Source organism: Dermochelys coriacea, chromosome 3, assembly GCF_009764565.3.
Source record: "Dermochelys coriacea isolate rDerCor1 chromosome 3, rDerCor1.pri.v4, whole genome shotgun sequence".
NCBI classification, from domain to species: domain Eukaryota; kingdom Metazoa; phylum Chordata; order Testudines; family Dermochelyidae; genus Dermochelys; species Dermochelys coriacea.
Genome location: NC_050070.1, coordinates 204733346 through 204757457, shown reverse-complemented (window position 1 = coordinate 204757457; position 24112 = coordinate 204733346). Strand labels below are relative to the sequence as shown.

The 24112-nt window shown below is 46.9% G+C and overlaps 1 protein-coding gene across 10 annotated transcripts in view; it reads left to right on the top strand.

Annotated features, from left to right (window-relative positions):
• Positions 1 to 24112, top strand: part of RRBP1 (ribosome binding protein 1) — a 53119-nt gene that overhangs the window by 12723 nt on the left and 16284 nt on the right. For 9 of the 10 annotated variants that reach the window (XM_038394300.2, XM_038394313.2, XM_038394302.2 and 6 more), the window contains exons 2-12: positions 278 to 974; positions 8659 to 8804; positions 10157 to 10279; positions 11797 to 11949; positions 12758 to 12876; positions 14613 to 14766; positions 19697 to 19835; positions 20714 to 20901; positions 21090 to 21127; positions 22565 to 22655; positions 23821 to 23913. In XM_038394300.2, coding sequence (XP_038250228.1) covers positions 296 to 974; positions 8659 to 8804; positions 10157 to 10279; positions 11797 to 11949; positions 12758 to 12876; positions 14613 to 14766; positions 19697 to 19835; positions 20714 to 20901; positions 21090 to 21127; positions 22565 to 22655; positions 23821 to 23913 — 1923 coding nt within the window. In that variant the 5' untranslated portion in view covers positions 278 to 295. The remainder of the gene's footprint in view (positions 1 to 277; positions 975 to 8658; positions 8805 to 10156; positions 10280 to 11796; positions 11950 to 12757; positions 12877 to 14612; positions 14767 to 19696; positions 19836 to 20713; positions 20902 to 21089; positions 21128 to 22564; positions 22656 to 23820; positions 23914 to 24112) is intronic. The other variant, XM_043512139.1, reaches the window with a different exon arrangement.

Genomic DNA, 24112 nt, shown 5'->3' with positions numbered 1-24112 from the left:
GCTGACTTTAGCCTAAGAAATCAACTCATTTAAGCTGTTTTTTTCATTACATCTTTTCCAGTCTGACCCACACCTAGTTTTGTAGCTTGATGGGACAAGGATTTTCTTCTGCATTTTGTACAGTGCTTAGAATAATGGGGCCTCTCCCTTTGGTGGCTCTGTAATAAAAACAAGTGTTACTTATGCACACACGTACCCCCCTCCCCACCTCCACCGCAACAGATCTGGTGCTGGGAAGCTGTATCTTGGCACTAACTCGTGTTTTTGCCTCTTGCAGATAGAGAAGTAAGCCAGGATGGATTTGTACGATCCTCAGACGCTGGGTGTTATGGTCTTTGGTGGTTTCATGGTGATTTCAGCTATTGGGATCTTCCTGGTGTCCACCTTCTCCATGAAGGAGACCTCTTACGAGGAAGCGCTGGCTAAGCAACGCAAGGAGCTCGAGAGAACCCAGCAGCACAAAGTGGAGAAAAAAAAGAAAGAGAAACCTGTTGAGAAGAAAGGAAAGGCCAAGAAAAAAGAGGAGAAACCGAATGGGAAAATACCTGAGCAGGAGCTGGTTCAGGACGTGACTGACGCTCCCAAGGAAGTAGACCCTGAAACCATTGCGATGTGTGAACCAGTGATCATTGAGTCTCCTCTTCTGGCGGTTTCAGCTCCCCCTCAGGAGAAGGAGAAACCTGCCCCATCACCTAAAGACAAGAAGAAGAAGGAAAAGAAGGTGGCCAAGGTTGAGCCAGCTCCCCTCCTTGTTACTTCTCCATCAGTAGCTGTCTCAAAATCTTCTCCAGTCTTGGAGGTAGCTGCCAAAGAAGTGCCTATTGTGGCTGTCCCACCAGTTGGCACGCTACAAAGTGCTCCCGTAGTTAATTCTGTTGCTGTCAAAAAAGCGGAAGCTCTGGTAACCCAAGAAGAGCCAAAGCACGATGGAGCTGCCAAGAAGAAGGCTGTGGCCAAGAAGAAGAGTGAGCTGAGTAAGTATTTGACACCTGCAAGTGTCCTTGCGGTATGTCACCAGAGCTGCTATGTGGTGGGGAAACTAAGCACTGATATGTCGCGTGAGGCACAGAGGGGGAACGCCCCCTTTCTCTGCTGTTGACTTGCCTACAAATGGCAGGGTTGCCTCAGGAGGCTGGTTTTGAAGGGCTGGTTACATGTGTGGCACTCTTGTTAGACTGGGAAAGCCTCAGTGGCTTGTGTTCCTCTCTGTGAAACTCAACCACAGCCTTAATTTCTTGATTCAATGCCTCTTTTTTTTTTTTTTTTTTTTTAATGTAGCATCTTGTACTGGTGCTTCTGTGTGCTTGGAGCTGGCTTCTCACTCTGATTTTTTTTTTTTTTTCCTGTTTATTTGGGTGGGTGAGGTTTTGCAGCCTGCAATGTGCAGGAGGTCAGACTAGATGATCATGATGGTCCCTTCTGGCCTTAAAGTCTTTGAGTCTATTTCCTTGGATCTGAATGCCTGAGTCTGACTGCTTAAGTCATGTAGGTATTTGTAACATGCTCATTGCAGGTACCTGAACACCTTGAAAAATTGCACAAATGCAGAATGAGTAGGTTGATGGGGAGACTTGTATTCTCTCTTCTACCCCTGTCCCTGGAAAGGGGGAGACCCCTGCTTAGACATTGTGCCATCTTGTAAGAAGCAAGCCTGAAGGTAGAGAGCATGCATGGATTGCTCCTTGCCAATCCTCATAAGGGACAGGTGGCTGTTGCATTTTTATCCTGAAGGTGATCAGGCTAGTTGGTTGACAACCTCTGTAATGAAAGCAATCCCACTAAGGTGGACCTGCCCATGCAATGGCTGAGTACTGCTAGCAGACTGCTATACATGGCTAAAGAAGGAGCACCTTATCCTTCTGTATCCAGAAAGCAAGCTGGGTTTTGTCTTGGAGGACGAATGTTTTGCATTTGGTTACTGCTCAGAAACTGCTACTGTGCACGGCAGGAACTCCTCCTCTAATTAAATTGTAACTGGAAGGAAGCAAAGCACGAGTATGCTTTGGAGAGGCAGGAAGTTAGAATGTCTTTAAATTCTTATTGGCTTACTTCTTTGTCTTCAGATTATTTTGGTGTCCACAGAGCCTACGCTGCGAAGGAATACGTCGGAGAATTCTGGCTTCTGAGATTCTCTTGACCGCAGTAAACATTCAGGAAAGGCAGTATTTCTTCTTCATTCCTCAATATTGAAGAGGCTGGTAGCATTGTTTCCTTTTTCTGGTTTGACCAGTAACAAATTGCACACGCTAAGCAGAATAGAAGATACTGCACTTGCCCAGTGTAACAGTTCTGCTGTTGGAATCTTAACGTTTATGCTTCCCCACTTCCTCTTAAAACCTAAGAATGACATTTCATTCTGAAGTGTCTGCTAGTCTTGCATGTAAGACTGCTGTAAATCCACCGGGAGGGCGAAAAGCACTTTGTGTTTGAGAGCAATGTTTTTTGAAAATGTTAATACATATTACAAAGGTGGCTCTCTTCCTTACTAGGCACCTTGACACAGGCTAGTTTCACTTTATTCCTGTATAATCAGTTCACTTTCCTGGCTTATGGAGACTTTTTCCTCTCTTGCGGCAATGCAGTAGGGGACAAATTTCTCAGCTGCTCTGCAGAGACCGTTTCCCTAAGGTGGGCTAACGGGCTAACTCCCACAGAAGCCTCTCTTTCTAATGGCTACGTCTGTGCCTTGTGCAAACGGGAACACTGAATCCCTCTCTTTAAATGGAAGTCCACGATATTGTAGATGGCCGTGGTGACAGCAAGATTTGTGATTCTTAGTGTCCATGTTGTTCTCCTACCCCAACAAAGTAGCAGCGTGTTGTGTGCTTAAATCTCCTGCATATAAACTACTTGGACATATGCGGCTGGGAGGGGCAACCTCGCTGGGCAGAAAGTACGTAGCGGTGAGACAGATGTTGTCACTCAACTATAGCTCAAAACCTTGGCAGATGTCCACTGAGCAAGCTCAAAAGTTTCACCTCCTACCTCCAGTCCTCGAATTCATCTCCTTCCTGGTCAACTGGGCCATCATGCCAAGCATAATTCCTTCAGCTGGCTTTTGCTGCAACCCTATTATGTACAGATGCAGTAAGCCTAGACTACTTTAAAAATGTCTTCCCATTCTCCTCCTCTTCCACTCCCCAAAAATCTTCCTGTGAAGTGGATTTTGCCCAAAGCATATTTCCACTCCAAAATGCCAGGTACAGCTGAGGTGTGGAGCAGTTCATCTCCAAAGGCCAATGCTCCTGAAAGCTGTTTCCATGTGAGAAGTGTGTGGTTATTGCAAAGCCAGTGCCTGCTAGGAGGTCCTGTTTTGGTGAACAGAATGGAGCTTGTCTGACCCACAATAAATATGGGACCTGATCCAAAGTCCACTGAAGTCAAGGGGAAGATTCCCACTGACGTGCAAAACTGCTTCCTAAACCTAGCAGCCCTGCAGTTGGTGCGCCATATAGTGACATCTCAGTATAGAAGGAGCAGCCGTTTCATGACCTCGCCTCAAAGCTCAGAACAGTGCTCTGGCTACTGTTAGCAATTGGGTGTTTTTATTTGGCATAAGTAGCTGCACTGAGCTGCCCATATCTGGACTAAGACACTGAGTAACCTTCAAGGTGTACGTTGTGGTTCTACCCCCTTTAGGGAAGAGGTAGCAAAACTGTCATGTGACGGATCAGGACCTCGGTGTTCGGAAGCAGAAAGTGTACCAGCTATTGTACTACTATTCCTTAATCTCCTTAGATTCCTTAGATCTCTTAACTGTGGATGAAGACCCAGTGAAATGCTGGCTCCATTAACTGCATGGGAGTCTTGCCATTGACTTGAACTAGGGCCATGTTTTCACTCCTTGTGTGTAGTGTATTTTTGCCCCTTTCTTCCTTACCCATGAGTTCCAACAGAATCTGAGCATAAGTTAGTATGCATCTAGATCCTTTATCATTAAAACAGAGACACAACGAAAGGTGCAAACTTAAAATGCAAGGGGTAGGCCTAAAGCTACTGTCATCCTGGAGGATCAGCAACCTTCCAAGTTTCAAACCAGGATTAGCGTTACTGTGTGTGAGTGCCGCTGAATGCCCACATGGGTTTGAAAAGTTCTTGGCTTCTCAATGTTAAGTATTTAATGCCTAAACAAAAACACAATTCATCTGGTATCAAGCTTTTAGTCCACATTCCTCACTTTTGGAGGGCTGTAACGTTTATCTAACTCTGATAGAGGAATGTCTGGCTATTTTGAAACCTCTCTACAGCTCTCCGTAATGTCAGAGCCCCTACCTAAAAACAGACAGCTAGCATCAGTTTCTTTGGGGACTACCGGTGACGCCCCATTCTCATTCTCCTCGTGCCCCCCCCCCCCAAATGCAGGATTTTTGGGTATGCTTGTCCCCTGCCTTAAAACTGAACATGGAACAAAACCAATATTTTAAGCTCTGGATGCTTGCTAGAAGTAGTAGCAGCTAGTAAGAGGTCCATCTCCTCTCGGTTTGGATCACCTTTCTTCCCCATGCCTTGTTGAAGAAGAATTCTCCACAGTGCCAACTAGACGTGACGCAGAAAGCGAAAGAGAGTTAGAAGTGGCCAGAGGCTCACTGACTGCTGCCTCGTTGGCTGTGAAGCAAAGTAGGGAGGATTGAGAACTGTCACTTCTTTCACATCTGTTGGTGCAATGGGAAGACAAGGTATTACGGGCCTTGGATGGCTATTCAGTCCAAGCCAGGCGAGTTTCTGATGATTTTTAGTTAAACTCAAAGCTAAGACGGGGAAATGGAAGGAGGATGGCCCAGTGGTAGTGCACTAGCCTAAGACTTGGGTTCAAATCCCTGCTCTGCCATGGGTTTCTTGTGTAACCTTGGGCAAATCACTTAAGCCTGGTCTGCACCTAACTTAGGTTGCCCTAGCTACATAGCTTAGGGCTGTGAAGAATTTCCTGCCCTGTGTGATGTGCCCACTGGTGCCTCTTCCTTCCTGACCCCTGTGGCCTGCTTGACGCACGGCTCTGTTGAACACCCCCTGGCCTTCACCCAAACGGGTGCTGCTGCATGTCTCCCTGGAGCCTTGCGCTCTCCTGCCCCATTGTGCGCCTGTGCTGGCTGGGGCTCTCCCGAGATGGGTTGCCTGCTTATTTCTCCGCTCCTGGTGCGTCTGGGTTCTCCTGAGTGCTGCTCTCTGCCCTGAGGGCTGATCTCTGAAGCAGCCCTGCTTCTTGCCAGCACGGCTCTCTTGCCCCAGCTGCGCTGTCCTCCGACGGGAGGGGCTCACGGGGAAAGAGAGCGTAGCCAGGAAGGAGAAGATCAGCTCCTGCCAGTGCTTGGACAGCTCATGCTTCAGGAGCAAGAGGAGGGGAGCACAGGGAACAGCTGGGCCAGACTGGCCTGGGAAATGCCTGTTCTCTGGCTGCTTCCCGTTGTCAACACTTGGCCCCTCCTGCTCAAATTCTCCCCTCATTGAGTGATCTCCTCTTCTCCCCTACCCCATCCCGATCAGTTTAACCCTGCCCCTGTGGGAGGGTTGCCACCTTTTGAAGAACAAAACCAGGGGCATGATCCCGAGCCCCTAAACCAGGCAGCTAGTAGCATGTATCAAGGCCTGCAAAGTGCAGGTCAGCTCACGATGGTCCCTTCTGGCCTTTAAAGTCTGAGATTTCCCAGGACAGTGGCCTCAGAAAAGGAACGAGCCTGGTGGCAGCCCTACCCTGCAGACTGCTCTGTGGCCTGCTTCCCCCCTGTCCCCCCCCAATTACCTATCTGGGCCCAACCCTACTTTTTCGTGGGGGGGGCGGGGGAAGAAAGCTCCTCCCCCATACTCTGATCTGGGCTGGGACTCCCTGAGGTAGGGGGTCTCCTAGACTGGCTGGGGCTGCTTTTGGGGGCCTTGGTGGGTTGCAGAACCTGCTCCCAGACCAACAATCGCTTTCTTGTTGCTCCCAGCCTTGCTGCTGGGCGGAGGGGGAAGGGCGGGCTCCCTGCTTCCTGCTCCCCCGTCTTCTCTTCTCCAGTTCTTGCTGGGCTGCGGGGTCTCCAGAATTTTTTTTTAACCCCCCCCCCCCCCCCCGAAGCTATTGGCATGCAGTCACTAGTTCTGCAGTCCCTCGCCTTTTAAAAGGCTTCTGGGCTGTGACATAATTTTACTGCGATTTAACACTTCAATCCCGAGCTGTTTGCTGCAATGCTCCTATATAAAGAAACCATCTCAAATTCTTTTCCAGCAAGACTAGTGGTGTTATTCTAATGCTTAGAGAAAACACTTAGTTTGATAAAACTAGATAAACAAAATATCAAGCCAAAAACCCTTTGGTCTGTCTGCTAAAGCTTAAGGTCAGATTCAGCTTTGCTTGCCAGATATGTTCGATGCTTGCGCTTGCAGAATGGAATGAATGCAGACAAAGTTCAGCAAGTCAACTCTTTATCTGGATGTGTGTTTGGTGGGGGCGCAGTACTGTACCAGCAAACTGAAGCAATAAACAGGGCCTCATGTAGTCTGTGGTGCTTCTTGTGGCATTAACCCTGCTTGAGTGACTTGAACCCAGGACCTAAAACAGAAGGACCAATGCAGTTAATTGGAAGCTGTCTGAGACCCCACTATTTTAATGGGGAACAGCTGCTGTGTGGATGAACAAAAGCCATATTTCCCCTGGTGGTGGTGACGACATGCATTCCAGAATCTAGTCCTCCCGGTTGTACTGAACTTGGGAAATGTGAATAGAGTCTAAACCTGTGTGGTGATGCAAGATATGAACTGCCCCATGTCTTAATGGTTCTAAAATATCAAGTGACAGGCTGAGGTTTGTTCGCACTGGGGAGCTGAGTGAAATAGCTATTCCAGAATAAGAATGTCTGTATGGGGAGGAGTTGTATGAAATTGCTGCAGGACTTTAGATCTAGATTTCTGCAGAATACAAGAGGCCTTGGCAATAACTGGTTATCTTAATTTATCTAAACTAGAGTCCAAACTACTTAAAGATCTAAAAACTATGATTTCATCCACCCCCTAAAGCAGTGGTTCTCAACCTTTCCAGACTACTGTATTCCTTTCAGGAGGCTGATTTGTCTTGCGTACCCCACGTTTTACCTAATTTAAAAACTACTTGCTTACAAAATCAGACATAAAAATACAAAAGCGTCACAGCCACTATTACTGAAAAATGCTGACTTTCTCATTTTTACCATGTAATTATAAAAATAAACAGATTGGAATATAAATACTGTACTTGCATTTCAGTGTATAGTATATAGAGCAGTATAAACCAAGTCATTGTCTGTATGAAATTTTAGTTTGTTCTGACTTTGCTAGTGCTTTTTCTGTAGCCTGTTGTAAAACTAGGCAACTATCTAGATGAGTTGATGTATCCCCTGGAAGACGTCTGTGTATCCCCAGGTTACACGTACCCCTGGTTGAGAACCACTGCCCTAAACTAACCATAGATCTCTGTCACAACAGTATTATACAACTTGTTGCAGTACTACAGAAACTGCTGATTGGGGAGGTGATGCCACTTCAGAAGATGAATCTTTAGAAATGGCATTTTTTCACAATTACGTAGTTCTCCTCCATCTATGCTATGTCTGAAGATTCTTGCACCAATAATTACTGGAGATAACATTTTTGTGAACTTCCAGCACTCTGGAAATCCAGACTATATCTGCAAACGGCCCATGTGCTGTGGCCTCATCATTCACTACGTGCAGACGAGCTCAAGATGCTGATTTCCTGAAGGTTTCTAAATGATTTGGCTGTTTTAGAATCCCAGAGCTGGAGTATGGAACTAAAATTAACCTACACTGGGTGTGTCTGAAATTCATTCAGCTTTAGTCTCTTAAATGCCACTTTATAAAGTTGTGGTCTGTGAGGTTTTAGCTAGGTCTGCAGTTCTCTACCTTCATTGCACTGCATCCCTCTTCTGACAACAAAAATTACTACATGACCTCGGGAAGGGGCACCGAAGCCTGGGCCCACCTGAGCCCCACCACTCTGGGCAAGGCAGGGGGAGCCAAAGCTCAAGCCCCGTCACCCTGGGGTGGGGGGACCAAAGCTGAAGCCCAAAGGCATCAGCATCAAGAAGGGGGGCTGGTAACCTGAGCTGAAGGTTACCCTCGGGCTTCGGCTTTGGCCCCAGCAAGTCTAACACCAGCTCTGGCGACCCCATTAAAACAGGGTTATGACCCACTTTGGGGTCCCAACCCAGAGTTTGAGAACCCCTGAACTAGGTAAATGTGTTAGTAAGAAAGACAACAATACATCGTGACTTTATTACTCTTTGCTATAAGATAATAGATGTGGTGTCTGACTAGTCTCATGAACCAGTTTAGCTGTATGTTGAGAACTGCATGTGCTGTCAGTCTTCCTCATTACTAATTTTGCACTACAACTTGAAGTGATTTTTTTTTTAATTTTAAAAAAAAATCTTTTCGTTAAACCCACGCAAAAGGCTGCTGCGTGGATACTGATTTAATTTAAGACAGACTTATTTTGGTTTAGCTTAAGTCAGTTTAGGAACAGTTTCAGCTAGTGTAATAAGAGGCTCTTAAACCAAAACAAGTGTGTCTGCACAGGGACTTGCACCAGTTCAACTAAATCAGTATAAATATGAATGTGAGAACCCCCTGGTGTCCAGCTGTGGATAATTCAATGACTTATGTGAATCTCTCACTTTTCCCTCTCTAGTTCCTACAGATGCTGATGGCCCCCTCTACCTCCCATACAAGACCCTGGTTTCCACCATTAGCAGCATGGTTTTCAGCGAGGGAGAGGCTCAGCAGCTCATTGAGATCCTGACGGATAAAGCAGGCGTTCAGGACACCTGGCATACGGTACTGTAACTCTAGTTACAAAAATCGCTGATTTCCGTATTACGAAGGGAGAACAAACTGTAACTACGTGGTGGTGTTCGTCTCTACCTTAATTGTCTGTGCATGTTAAATTCAGATGCATTGTAGAACGCCACCAGAAGATGGAGGGGGCCACATCCGCTCCTGGTGTAAGGAATGGAGCTGTGGTGACTTACACACATTGAGGATCTGGCCCCAGCTCTTCAGATATAATGTACTTGTCTTGATTGAGCGTAAATCAGTTTTGCTGAACTCTCCCTTTTTGTAACATGTCCTTAAAGTCAGAAGAGAGCGCATTTCTCAGCAGCAGCTATAGTTGGCTGCTCAAAGCACCCATCTGTTCCATAAATGTAATAAGGGAAGCTCTGACTTCCAGGATTATATAGTGCCAAGGCCTGATTGTTATGCCTCGGGCATCAGAAGCCTTGTGAGGACTCCTGCATTGGCACATATACTTCACGGGACTGAGACAACAGGATTTTGTACCTTGGCATGCTGTGGCACCAAACTGTCCTCGTAGTTAGAACTACTAATCTCTCTAGACCCCGCTTCTCCAGTGAGAGCGAACCCCAGCATTGCATGCAGAGATTAAAGGAAAACTCCATTGGTTTGAGGTCAGCGAGGGAGAATGCGGAGTGAGGGGAGGCAGTGCAGCTTAGTGGACAGGACACTGGGGACTGGGATTCAGGAGTCCTGGAGACTGTTCCCAGCTCTACAGGGCAAGTCACTTCCCCTGTCTGTGTCCCCATCTGCAAGATGGGGATAATGCTATTGACCTCCTTTGTCAAGTGCCTTCAGATCTACTGGTGCAAAGGGCTACATCAGTGCTAGGTTTTATTAACGCTTGCCTTGGTGTCAGCAATTCTAAAGTCCTTCCATGGTGCATCCCCTTAAAATCCAGCATGTGCGGAGGGCTGTCTAGGTCTCCTTTTATCTGCTGGTGATGTCAGTGGAGTTCTGCGAGCCAAGGATCTGGCTGTGTAGTTTTGTTGTTGCGTGACCTTTTCAGTGTGGCTGTCCAAATGACTAGCCATCTGGAAGGTGGGGACATGCTGTGTTGTCATACTAGCTTCCAGTCCCATGCCAGGCGCTCCATTTGTTGTCCTCTGCAGTGGGAAATGCCCTTCCCCCGTGTGACGAGATTAAGCTAGGGTTGGCTAGAAACCACCTTCTGCATGCTCTTTCCACCCAAGTGTTTGCATTCTTACTGAGTTTGCTTCCTTGCTGTTGCACTTGGCAGTTTAGGCACAAATTTCTGCTAATGTTTCCTATCCTGACAGAAGAAGAGATTACGAGGTGGATTGCACAAATAACACGTGGTCTCTTCTTCACAGGCGACTCAGAAAGGGGACCCGGTTACCACTCTGAAACGTCAGTTGGAAGAGAAAGAAAAGCAACTTGCTACTGAACAAGAGGATGCATCTGCTGCCAGAAACAAACTGAGGGAGCTCACTAAGGTGAGGACTGCATGGTTTCCTGCATTCCCTGTAGCCTGGACCGCTCGCGTTGGCTTCAGCCTGGAAGATGGAGAAAGTGTCTATTTGACATGCTCCCCTGCCGCCAGTGTTTCTCTGTGGGCTCTCAAATCTAGCTGTCTGGCACGTAAAATTCGTCAGAGAGCTCATTTCTGGTGTGACACTGATTCTATACAAGGCACGTTTACGATCTGAAGTATGGTAACACCTAGTGATCTCATCGGGCTAGGTGCTGTACAAACAGAGACGAAAAAGACAGTCCCTGTCTAAAAGAGCTCATCATGGAAGTCTGTGTCACGTGCTCACAGAGAAAAACGCCTTCTGCAAAATTCCAACAAACTTTGCTTTCTTTGTTTGGGGGAGAATTCAGCACAGTTCAGTGGATCCGAGGCAGCTGAGTGCATGCTCAGTGTAAAACTACTGAGCATGGCCTTGCTATCCTTCACTGGAAGGAGGATGCTTTTTAAATCCAAATGAGTTGACTTCGTGTGGTACAAATGCTATATTGTTTCTGAGCTTGTATGGAAGCCTCCCTCCAAAGTCCAGCTGAGATCTAAAATTCTAGTGCTGACTTCTAATGCAAATATTTTCTGAGGCTGTGCAGTCAATGGGGACCAGAACAGGTCAAAACCAGTCACCTCTCTTAGGCTCCCAAAATCTCTATGTAATAGCAAGGTGGGTTATTGGCTGTAACTGGGAGAAGGGTGGAAAAAAACAAACTCTTCTATATCCACCCTAATCATGGAGATTCTTCTCCTCTCCTTGCAAATAGTGAACACGAACATTTCAGTGTAGTGTCTTCATTGGGGCCAGGGATGGATATCCCTCTGACGATACGCTAGCGCCTCTACCATCTTGCACTCTGGAACCAAACTTCAACTCCTCCTGCTCTAATTAAAGCTGAAAGCCAATAAGCAACCCTTACACCTCCTGGTCAGGCTAAGCCATGGTCTGGACCTGATTTAATAAGTGGTGTGTGTGAGACTCCAGAAATTACATTGAGCAACAATTCTCCCCTCTCTTGTTGTCCTTCATTAGCCAACCACCCTGCAAATATTCTCTAATCCTGTCCTAGCTGGTGTCAAAAATCTGCTTGTGATCTATGCGAGTTAATGGAGCAGAATAGTGCAATGGGACAGCAAAACAACAAAAGAACAATGGTGCTGCCTTCCGATGTGGCTTTCCCGCTTGGACACGTGTATGTAATAAAAAGGTTATTGATCTGGAGAAACTCTAGGATCTTTTACTCCTCTCTTAGCTGACCTAATGTGGAGCAATAGTGGCTACAGCACTCAAAACAAAATTCAGAAACAAACGTAAGGTTTTTTTGGAGTTGAATAATACAGATCAATGGTGCTGGCTAATGCTGGGTTAGCATGGAATTGGATGGATGTCCTCTGGCTATAACATTGCTGAACACTTAAATGTTTTAGATTGTAAGATGTCTTTTTTTTGAAAGAAAAGTTGCTGAGAATTGAAAGCATCTCCTCTTCTTGAAGGAGCTTGCAGCTGAGAAGGCCAAGATGGTCGCTGTTGAAAACAAGTTGAAAGAGCAGCTGTTGGCACGTGAACAAGAGATTACTGCTGTGCAAGCTCGCATGCAGGCTAGTTACCAGGATCATGTGAATGAAACCCAGCAGTTGCAAGGAAAGGTAGGAGACGCGTTTATGCTTCAAAACACAGACTCTCCTACTAGACTTAATCTGCAGTCTGGCAGCATTGGGAGCAGAGATTGGTTTGCAGGACTTAGTTTCCTTGGAGATATAAGGTAAACTTCATTCAAAACCCCAAAGGGACCCCGACTGTACCTGCTTTGGCATGGATGAAGCTGTGGCCACGTTGTATCCCAGGTTTAGTATGAGTGGCATTAACCTCTGAATATTTCCCACAGCTGTACTTCTAACCTGTACTGAAGTCCCTGCTTGGGTTTTAGGATTAACAGAGTTTAAGGCCAGAATAGACCAAAGTAACTTTATAAACATTTCTGAAGCTGGGAAAGTGGCATCCCATTTCCCCTTCTGTCCCCTCTCCCTCCAAAAATACCTTTCCAAACTAACTTACTTGGGGTAGGGTTAGGGGAGGAGGAGAGGTGAAAGGATCTCACAGGAACTGCCTAAGATTTAGCTCTTGTCACAAATTTTCCCCCTACTCAGTGGCCTCTCGGTGTGGGAGGGGAATGTCCTCCCCCTTTCTCACATGCTTTATTTTGGGCTCTGCATTTGGTTATAACCAATACAGTAAAAGATGTAATAAAAAGGGAAGACGCTTTAAGAGGGCAAGGTGTTTGGGGGCAGAGGGGCATGTCTGTAGAAAGCCAGGCTTTTGCTACCGTGTACAAGTGGGACCAAAAAAATCATGGTTTCTGTGTGTGACTTTAAAGAAAGGAAAACTATTGCGGTAGTCTTGAGCCCAGCATGCCATGGGAGGCGTCCCCGTGTACTGACATCCTTGCTCTTCCAGATTCGGACTCTTCAAGAACAGCTTGAGAACGGCCCCAGCACCCAGCTGGCTCGCTTGCAGCAGGAGAACTCGATCCTGCGGGATGCTCTGAACCAAGCCACGAGCCAGATGGAGAGCAAGTAAGAAAATGTGTTTTGGTGAATACGTGGATGTGAGCTGCAAGACATGGGTCATGTAGGGTAGCTTTACTACACTGTCTTCCTCCCTTCCAAAAATCCAACCCACCAACCACCCCAGGGCACATCTGGTGCCCATGAAAGTAGGGCATGCTCCAAGCTTCCCCATCTTTCTGCCAGTTAGAGCTGGTTGCAAGCTTTCTGTTGAATCATCTGTCTTTTTGAAATCAGGTTTTGTTTTGCATGACTGTTTTCTTGAGAAAAGTGTCTCATTTTTTTCTTGGGGGCGCTTGGAGTGTTAAATCAGCTGGAAAAGCACATGGTCACTGTGGTGCTTCATGGGAGTTGTAGTTCAGGTGCCCCTATTCATGCACAGCCTTCCCTTGATAGTAAAATTGACACTACAGGCAATGTAGTCTGATTGCGGAGCATGGCCCAGAGGACCGTGTGAGCATGAGGTACCCAAACTACAACTCCCAGGAGGCACAAGGGCAGCTTTTTTTTTTTCTTTTTTAAATTAAACCCTGTCGGTCTTCTGTGGGTGGGAACCCACTTTCCACCCAGCATTATTATCGATGCATTGCAAAATGCTTGCCTTCCCACACCCCATCATTCCAATTCTGGAGCAGACTGCTCATTCACGCTGAATTAGGGTGCAGTTAAATTGTGATATAAATGATCAAACTCCTTCGTCTGACCTAACCAGGGCTTGAATTGAGCCCAACTTCAGAACGCTCAGCACTCAAATATCATTTTCTGAAGTAACATTCAAAATTCAGTTTAGCTGCCATCTGTGAAGACTGACACACTCCTGGCTCATGCATTATGATGGGGCTCTTTCTTTGAGAGGTTCAGAAAATTTGGTGATTGAACTTGGCTCATTTTTTTTCTAGCTTTATAGTTTCATAGAGTTCAAGTCCAGAAGGGCCCACTAGATTGGCAAACCATAGGTGTCTTGTTTAGTGCAGGTAAATTGTACTGTTCAGTTTCACTCTTTGCTTTGCAGTGTCTATCTAACCTAGATCTAACCTACCCTAGTTAATTATCTACCCTGATTTAAAATAACATTGCATACATGATTGGAAAATCTTGTACTTCCTAATTGGGTTTAAAAAACCTCCTAATTTTTTTTGGCTGTAGAATAAGAGAAAAGGAAGAGTAACAATAGAGAAACAAGAACTAGCCAGTGCATACTAAACAAACTTCTCTTTAAAATAAGAGATCATTGACTATTTAGTTTTTATATAAAAGCTTTAAAGTAATTGTTGACTGAACTCCAAATGCTGAGAGAACTTCCTTTTTTATGTTCTGGAGATAAAACCTCAGATTTTTACATCCTGAGAATGAAACTCCATCTTTTGAAAAGGTGATTATTAACTTCATTGTGACTTTTCTTGCTAAAGAGGTTCTCTCCCATGAAGGAAATTACACATTTCGGGAAGGAGGAAAAGGACGTGACTCTAAATATTTGCATCTGAAGTAATGTAGTAAAAATATGTTTCAAGTGTACAGGGGCACTGGAACAATTTATATAGTGGGGGTGCTGAGAGCCATTGAACCAAAGTGTAAACCCTGTATACAATGGAAAACGCTTCACGCCAGGGGGTGTGGCTGCACTTCTAGTTCCAGCACCTATGCAAGTGAAGGATTGAGGTTGATGAGATAACTCCAGTCCCACTGAGCTGGAATAGTATGAGTCTATACAGAAATGTAACTGATTTGTCTGTCTATCTGTCCAGGCAAAATGCAGAACTAGCCAAGCTGCGGCAGGAATGCAGTAAACTAATGAAAGAGCTGTCTGAAAAATCGGAGACGCTTCATCAGGAGGAACAACAGAAAAAGAACCTGGAGATAAAGGCTGCTGCATATGAAAAACAAATCAACCAGCTCCAGGTCAGCACTGTGCCAAAAAACCACTGTTTTGTTCTTCATCTAGTCATGTGGCTTTTTTTCCTCTGAAGTAGCTACCTTTATTGTAGCTGTTCCTTACACAGAGGAAGGGTGGTCTTGTGGTTAGACATTGGACTGGGACTCTGGAGATCTGGCTGTTTGACCGTGAGCAAGTCATGTAAAGCTCTGTGCCTCCATTTCTCTTCTGTAAAATGGGGATAAAATGTAGGGGAAAGATGGCGTTGTCCGTTTTGAACCAAAGCTGTTCCTTGCTGTCTGTGCAGCACGTGGCACAACAGGGTCCTAATTAAGTTGTGGAGCAGTGGGTGCTATTCCAGTTAGAGCTGGTTGAGAGTTTTTGGATGAAATGTCTTTCAGTCAAAATACTGATTAGCCAAAATGGAAGCTTTGCGGGAAAGGGTGTTGGGTTCAATGAATTTTTTCCACTGAGGTGGCGGGGAGAGATGGTTCAAACGTTGTTCCATTTTGACCTTTTAGAAATGAAATATTTCTGGTTCAAAACAGCGGGTTTGAAATGTTAAGCTAATTGGTTTAAAAAAAAAATTGGCCAAAAGCAAAACAAAATACTTCCATGAAATGATGATTTTGGATTTTCAGCTCATGAAAATCGGTGACTCCCCCCCCGGTCACAGTTCTGGACAGAAACATGTTTTCCCTACAGCAGACTTGTGTGGGTGGGGAACAATTTCTTGTCCAGCTGTAATTGCTAAATGAGTAGTTAATAACATGGAATATTTAGACTAAGGTTTGGTAAAGGCTTCTTGATACAGAAGAGTATCGTCTTGGGCCTATTTCTTGCTGAAAAATCAACCTCTTCACATTCCTTTCCCTCACCCCCATGTTAGCCTGTACACCATAGACTTACAAGTTGGGCATATTGCATCACTGACCAGAAGCTCAAAGGGTGGTAAAAAGCATGAGAGATGCAGGGGTGTGGGGAGAAGAGAAACTCCATTTAAAAACAAAATCCTCAGGACACCAAAAGTCCAGTTGATGATAACCCTAGGGTTGATCTGATCAACCTTAACACCACATAGCCAGGTCTGTTTTTATTCTGTTGGAAACTGGTGGTCGGTAAACTGGCCATTGGCTGCCTTCACCCCTGCAGCTTCTTCCCTGTCCCAGAGAGCATCGGCTGTCACCAGAAAGACAAGCCTAGCCTGACATGAGGTCAAACAAACTAAAAGCACTATTAGTGTAATGGGGGTTTAACACTGAGTGCTGCTGAAGATACCTGACACTGGTCAGAAGTTGTCTGGCACATTAGTGCTGCCCTCACATAAAACTGCCATACCAGGAATTCTCCTATTCCTGTATCTTCCTCAGACAGGGGCCGGCACCACATGCCTCAGGGGAAGATGCAAGAAGCCCCGCATAGGCAATTGGGAGATAATCGGCCCCCATGGAAAATTCCCTTCCCAGTACTCCAGAGGCTGGCTCAGACCCTGGAGTATGAGGGTTTATAATTCTGCGTATTCTCAGCCATATAAATGTCCAATCCAACTGTGCCACTGTCAAGTGCCACTGCTGCACAGAGCAGGGCAAAGTGACACATGACTCGGGCGCTCTAGGACAATGATTTGCCATCCGCTTGATAACAGGAGCATCATAAAAATAGTTCCACTCTGTAACTTAGCGGCAATGTGTCTCTCGTCAGAGGGGGTTCATGATATGAAGTGCACCAGAATGCTCACGCAACAGGGACCTTGCACTCTGTCTCTTGCAACCTCTGCTCTGTCAGAGCTTGTTTACCTGCAGACAGGTGAGAAAACTGGTTTTGTGGTGTGGTGTTTTTTTTTTGTTTTCTTCCTAGTTTTTTGGTGGCTGGTTCTGTTACCGCTTGGGAGACGCTTAAACGCTACAGCGCTGGGTGTCAATATAAGAGCCGTGGATTCATGGGGCGCAGCGTATGGACCCAGTAATGTCTCATAGTCAAAAATATCAGTTCTCAGGCTGTAGTTCAATTTAAAGGGGAGACTTGCGGTATTGCTTCTTACTCACATGCACAGATGACATGCAAGGAAGTTAGGCCATGAATCCTAAAGAGGTGGCTGGCTGCCACCATCTCCTGAAATGATGTTGGCGTGTGTTCAGCAACAGCAGGAAATCCCAGCTTCATGGTAGCCGAGACCCATATCCTGTTACAGCTCTCACAGAAACCTTAATATTGCTCTGCTATAAACTCCGTCCTCTCTCCTGAGATGTAGTTTGATGTTTTTGATAGCTCCCAGTTCAGAATGATCCCTCACTCTCCCAGATCTTGGGAGACAGACCAGTCCTCGCTACAGACAGCCCCCCAACCTGAAGCAAATACTCTCCAGCAACCACACAACAAAAACACTAACCCAGGAACCTATCCTTGCAACAAAGCCCGATGTCAACTCTGTCTATATCACATTAGCCACGCCATCAGGGGCTCATTCACCTGCACATCTACCAATGTGATATGCCATCATGTGCCAGCAATGCCCCTCTGCCATGTACATTGGCCAAACCGGACAGTCTTTATGCAAAAGAATAAATGGACACAAATCTGACATCAAGAATCCTAACATTCAAAAACTCGTAGGAGAACACTTCAACCTCTCTGGCTACTCAGTAAAAGATTTAAGGGTGGCAATTTTGTAACAGAAAGGCTTCAAAAACAGACTCCAACAAGAAACTGCTGAGCTTGAATTAATATGCAAACTAGATACCATTAACTTGGGTTTGAATAGAGACTGGGAGTGGCTGGGTCATTACACATATTAAATCTATTTCCCTATGTTAAGTATCTTCACACCTTCTTGTCAACTGTCTAAATGGGCCATCGTGATTTATCGCTACAAAAGTTTTTCTCTCCTGCTGATAATAGCTCATCTTAATTAATTAGCCTCTCAGAGTTTGTATGGCAACTTCCAACTTGTGTGTGTGTGTATGTATGTATAATATATATATCTTCTTACTATATGTTCCATTCTTTGCATCTGATGAAGTGGGCTGTAGCCCATGAAAGTTATGCTCTAATAATTTTTTTAGTCTCTAAGGTGCCACAAGTACTCCTGTTTTTGCAGTTCAGAATAGGCTCCTCCCAATACACATTAGTACATGTATGAAGCATGCACACTTCTTTTGAACTGTGCGCTTACCTGGCTGCAGTAAGAGTGAATGGAACTGGGGAACGGGTCAAGTTTCAGGAGGGACCTCCTTTGATGTGGCCCCAGGGGGTCAGGCATGCAAGCTTGAGGGCCACATGGCTACCAGACAAATGCAGGCCTCTTGATATGTAACACTGGCCTCTCTGCATGATCTACAACGCTGCCTACCTGCTGCATCCGTTAATGTTAACAAAATAATGGGCACCTGACTGAAATATTTCTAAGTGAATAATCTCTGTATCACCCTAGTTTAAGGTGACATGGTATCTTTATAGGGAAAGAGAGCTAGCTGTGAATATGGCTGGTATGTATATGGGGGTGTGTGTGTGGTGAGTGGATTCTCTCTTGGAGACTGATTCAATCTCAAGTGACTTGGGAACTTTTAAGCATTGCCCAATATATGAGCCAAGTTTGTGCAGTTGCACAATGTTGTCATCCCTCTGAAAAGTTTTCAGAGTTTGAGAAATGTGCTTTTAAAATCTGCCTCCGTGCTGATAGCTGTAAGAACGGGACAGATGGAAGGGAGTGTTGGCCACAGGTTGCCATAACTTTATCCTCACTGGGGGCTCTTGTCAGAAAGGGGGAGGAGAAATAGAGAGTTTCTCTTAGCGTGATCATCACAGTCTTTGCTCCTGTGTCTCCATGAAGGGCCGGCCAACGCATGCTCTTCTCTTGACAATTCTTGATGTGGAAGGATTGTACTCTGCCCAAACCACACTGAAAATTCCACTGAGCCGAACACACTTCACCATAATAACGTATCGATTAACTCTGTTCCTAGCCGGCTGGGTGCTTCAGCTACACATCTAGCATGTGCCATTGGCAAGAAAAATAAGTAGGCCCTCTCTGCCATGGGGAGCAAATGCCCTCCCTGAGAACCCTGCCCCCTGCAGGGATGAGAATGGGCAGCAAGAACACAATAACTGAGGGGATGGGGTAAAGCATGAGATGTCGGTACTGAAATAGACAGAGCCTAAGCTAAGAAGGCTCTCGCCACCCCCTCAAATTGCTCGCAGCACAGAGGCCAATAGGAACGCAAGGCAGAGATTTCAGCACGGACCATGCTCCCTACCCTGCTGGCTAGGTAAGCAGCTGTGTCCTGTGCCAGCTGGAGCTTTGGGGTTGACTTTAAAGGTGGCTCACCACAGTGGTCCATCACCCCCAGGCAACTTAAGGGCCAGAGAGACGCATATGCTTTGAAATGAGAATTTTTTCTGTTCCTTCCCATCACTGGGAAAAAAAAATTCTCATTCAAAACAAGCAAACATTTCTGATCACTCCATCGAGAATCTTCTCAACGGAAAACGTTCTTCAATAAGACTTTTTTTTTTTTTTGGACCAGCCCTAAATATCAGGTGTGCAAACTGTGCACACCTGACTTGCACGTGGAATTACCATGGTCGTGCATGCATGGCTAGATGCGCTTGCATCCCTGGCTATTTTGCTTGTGCCATGTTGGAAATTGTAGGCCCGCTTCAAAAATCTCACCCTAGGATTGTACAGTAACAAGCACGACCCAAAACTGGGGAATGGTGGTGGGGGGTTATATACAGAATGACGCTGCCAGCTGAGGGAAGGAGGAGACCACTGAGGGGCTTGTATACCTCCAATCCAAGCACCGTGCATGTGAATGCTTCCAGCGTGGAGAATGCTGGGAGAAGACTGGGTTTCAGACTGGGCGGGAGCTGGCAGACCTGCAATGGGGCTGCTCTCTCCAGACTGGCTTAGTATCTAGAGCGCTCTTTTCGGTTTCCCCTCCCCCCCCCCCCATGCAGACTTCTCAAAAAGAAACGGAGGCGACCCTGCAGAAGAGGCTGGATGAAGTAAGCGAGGAGCTGCGCAAATCCCAGACCAGCTACAAGAACCTGCTGGCGGACACGGAGAAGGCGAAGGACCAGCAGCAGAGCATTGCTGGTGAGAGGATGCTGCACGGATGCCCAGGAGTGTGCATGTGCTCTGCCCTGGAGCTCAGACGGTGCCCTCTGCCGGCCTTCGCCTCGCTCATGCTAGCACGTTCCTTTCTGAAGCTGAGCAGGGCGGGCCTCTGCGTCTGAGTTTCGGCTGCTGGCCCTTTTCCAGAGGCCCAGCGGGAGCTGGGGAAATCCGATGGTGATCATCTGGTGGCCTGCGGGTGCTGCTGGGGAAGTTCTGAGAGCAGGAGTGGGGAGAAGCCGATGGGAGCTCGGGTGGGGTGGTCCGGAGAGGGGCAGCGGCGCTAGCCACAACAAAGACACCAGGAGGTTCCCAGTTTTAGCCTCTCTGAGGCTCCGTCCTGCCTGGTGTAGCGCTAAGGGTCTGACTCTCAAAGCTGAAACACTGGTGAACTCGCTGCTTTATGTGGGGTGCTGCTGTACAGCCCCGCTTTGGGGCGGCAGGGGGCACAGCTTCTGGCATGGTAGATCCTCCACCCCCCCTTGCACGAGAGGATGGCAAGCGTGTGCTGCTCCCTGCTGTATCATGCACAAGGACTGGCAGGTTAAAGCCGATACTTGGGGTGGGGTGTTTTGGCCAGCCATGTCAAAAATCCGTCACTCTGTCACTGAAGCGAGAGCTACAATGAAACATGAGCATTCTTCCGGGTGAGCCTGCAAATAACCGTCCCTACTGCCTGGTCTCTGTACGTGTTCTTTACCTGTCTGCCCAGGACCTTGCTGTTTGAAACGTGCTCATGATCCAAAGCCCTGCCCTCTGTAGGGCTAACTTTAGCTCTAGCCGTCTGCGTTGTCTCTTCCTCTTTGAATCTGTACACCTCTAACTTGCCTCTGTCTCCTCTACCCACCTTCCTCTGGCAGAGTCTGAAGCCAAGCTGCTATCCTATGAAACGGAGGTGAAAAGTAAATCGGAGGAGCTGAGCACCCTGAAAGTGAAGCTGCTAGAAGCCAGCTCTGAAAACGAGCAGCTCACAGAGAGGATCAAATCCATTGAAGCTCTCCTGGAGGCAAGCCACGCAAAGGAAGTGGAGAAAGACGCAGACTTGCAGGTCAGAGGCTTTGGTAACATCCCAGCGCCATGGTGGTGGTCCCTACATCTGAAGGGGAGAGCAGGCCTGGGATGTAGTGTGGCTTATAGCATTGCATGCACCATAAGTGTACTGGAGAGGGGGTGGGGAGCTGTCCTGTACTGTGTTTATAATGCATGTATTAAAGGCAACCTCTGTCTAACTTTCAGGCAGCTAATCAAGCAGAAGTGAGCCAGCTGCAGTTAAGGTAAGACTGGTGAATGTACTGATCTCTCCGTCCGTGTGCTGAAAGGCTGCACCAAAGGAGTTAGGGCTGGGATTCCCTTCCCCCAACTTTCCTGTGAGCTGTTCATGTGCTGACGTTACTGGAGTGTGGGGTCTCTGGTCTGCTGTCACTGAAGGCAAAGTTAAATGGAGTGCTCTCGGTGACTTCTGGCAGGTGTAGGCCATGTAAATGTTGAGTCGCACGCTGGCCTACACCAACGGCTAGTCCATTTTGAAGTGACGCTTCTTGCAAATGCATGAACAGCTGAAGACCTAAGGTGCGTTTTAGAGCTGACTGGCATTGTAGTTCTATACAAGCTTCCCATTTTTGAGAGATGCTGAAGTAGAGGCCAAGTTTGTGTCAATCAAAATGAAGTTTGCCCGCCAATCAGAGCAACTTATGAATACCCTCTCAAAATTTAAACCAGTAGCAAACCTTCCTGAAAATAAATCAATAGGCGTGACTTTTCAGACTGGCTTTATGCCCACAAACACCCCTGGACTGACTGCAATGGGAGCTGCTAGCACACCAATTGCTTACCTGAGTGTCTCCATACAGCTCCAGGTTCCTTGGCCCAAAGCTTTCAGAAGTGACTAGTGATCTGAGTGCCCCTTAAAAGGTGGGTGCCCGATGCTGCTGGGAAAACCAGGCCCCCTTTAAGGTACCGAGCTGACGCACAGAAACCGTGGCACCCAAGTAACTAGTCGTTTCTGAAGATTTGGCCCTTCGCTCTCAGTAGCCATTTTTGAAAAATCTTGGCCTAGTTTAATTTCAGAGAGAGGTGAGCTAAGAGCAGTTTCAAGTCCTGCGTCTCACTCTACAGAGTTCATAGCTTGACAAATTGCATTCTTGTTTTGAACGCTTATTTTCCTTTCCTGGTGCCCATTTTGAAGACCCACCTAGCCAGTTTCTCCTGTCTAATTAGCTGACGACACAGGGGAATCGGTACAGATAACTGTACTCAGCAAACTAGTTCTAACTTGGGCAACTGTATCCTGTCCTCCCCAAAAAAAATCTGTCTGTCGTTTGCTTTGGGCAAAGATCTTTGTTTTATTTTTATTTTAAAATAAAGAGACCCCAAAACTCTGGTGCATATTTGGTGGAATCTCCATCACTGGGGATTTTTAGGAGCAGGTTAGATAAACACCGGTCAGGGAATGGTCTAGATCATACCTAGTCCTGCCATGAGTGGAGGGGACTGGACTAGATGACCTCTCGAGGTCCCTTCCAGTCCTATGATTCTATGTTGCTGCTGGCACAGTCTGGCTGCATGTCGCTGAAGTCTGCAGGGACTTCTGGCACTACATAGCTGTTCTGTTAGCATGCTGGGATGTGTGGGGGAATTCGATCATGACCGCTGAGAGCGCATGACCTCGGAGAAGAGCACCGCTCCAAACACTCCTCCTTGTTTCATTGCAGACTTCAAGCGAAGGCTGACCAGGTCTCCTCGCTCGAAAAGGAAGCTATGGAGCTGAGAGAGATAATCGAGCAGCAGAAAATGAAAAACAACGTGAGTGACTGGGCGAGCTGAACTCCTGTTCCATCAGCACAAACCTGAACAAGCCCCTGATTTGTGCTTGACCAACAATCTGGGTTTTAAAAGTTGCCCAATAAAGTTTAAAATATAGGGTTGGGCAAGTCAAAGGCCTAACTTCTCTGTGCCCTGAGAGACGCTCGTCTCTATCCTAGGCACCTAGGCTACTGTTGGGTGGCATTTGTACGCTTGTGCCCTTGCTAGGAGAGAAGCTGGCTGACTCCCAAGTAGCAGAGAGCTAAGGGCTTGTCTACACTTCCGCGTGGGGTCGAGCTAAGAAACGCAACTTCAGCTACGTGAATAGTGAAGCTGAAGTCAATGCACTTAGATCTACTCACCGCGGTGTCTTCACTATGGTAAGTCGATGGCTGACTCTCCCCCCCCGACTCTGCTTGCGCTCCTCGTTCTGGTGGAGTACCGGAATCGACGGGAGAGCGCTCAGCGGTCGATTTTATCGCGTCTAGTCTAGATGCGATAAATTGACCCACCGCTGGATTGATTGCTGCCCGTCGATCCGGCAGGTAGTGCAGACAAGCCCCAAGTCTTCGGTGGGGGAGTCTGACAGAGGAACAAACGAAGCTGCGGTCTGGGCCTGGCAGCCCTCCGGCCGGGTGGGGATGGAGAAGGGATTCCAGCTAGCTGAGCTGTCTTTGTGGGCTTAGTGTACCCTCTCCATCCCGTGAAGCAACGCTAGGAACAAGGATGGAGTTCACCACAGGAGTGGGTGAACCACTGAAACAGGCCAAGCTGCATCTTAAGCAGGCCTTTAAGAGATGCTCCTAGCCGCTGGGAATGGGTACTAATGAGTTGGCAAACAGACCTCTTCCTTGCCAGGAGACTCAATGGGCTGTGACTGCAAATAATGAGGTTCATACCTGATTATCTTAAGGTATTGGACCACTGCAATGAGAATCCACGTGTATGGGCACATACACGGAGGGTGTATCGCAAGATTTAGGAATCTAAGCAAAATCTGGCTTCCTAAATGGGATCATCAGAATCCACACCGCTGCCCCCCCCGGCAGCTCCGCAATGTGGATCCATAACTTCCAATAGCAGCAAGTAACATCATGCTAAGCAAACCTTGTGGTGGTCTCCGTGGCAGCGTGTGGTTTATTCCTGCGTGCGTCTGTCACAACAGGGTCTTCGCGAGAAGAACTGGAAAGCAATGGAAGCTTTGGCCTCGGCTGAGAAAGAGCGTGAAGAAAAGTTGCTTTCTTCCACAAAAGCGAAGGCGAGTCTTGCCTCTATCAGTAACAAAGGGGGGGGTTGTTCTTTGGAGCCAGACTCTGCAGTCGGGGAGCAGCTACAGAATGAGGGACCTGTCAGTTTCTAAACTGAATTTCAGCATCTCTCTGTTTGCACAGATTCTGTTTAAACCCTGTGATTACTCTCTGTGCATGTTGACCCCTTAGAGCTCTTCCAATAAAACT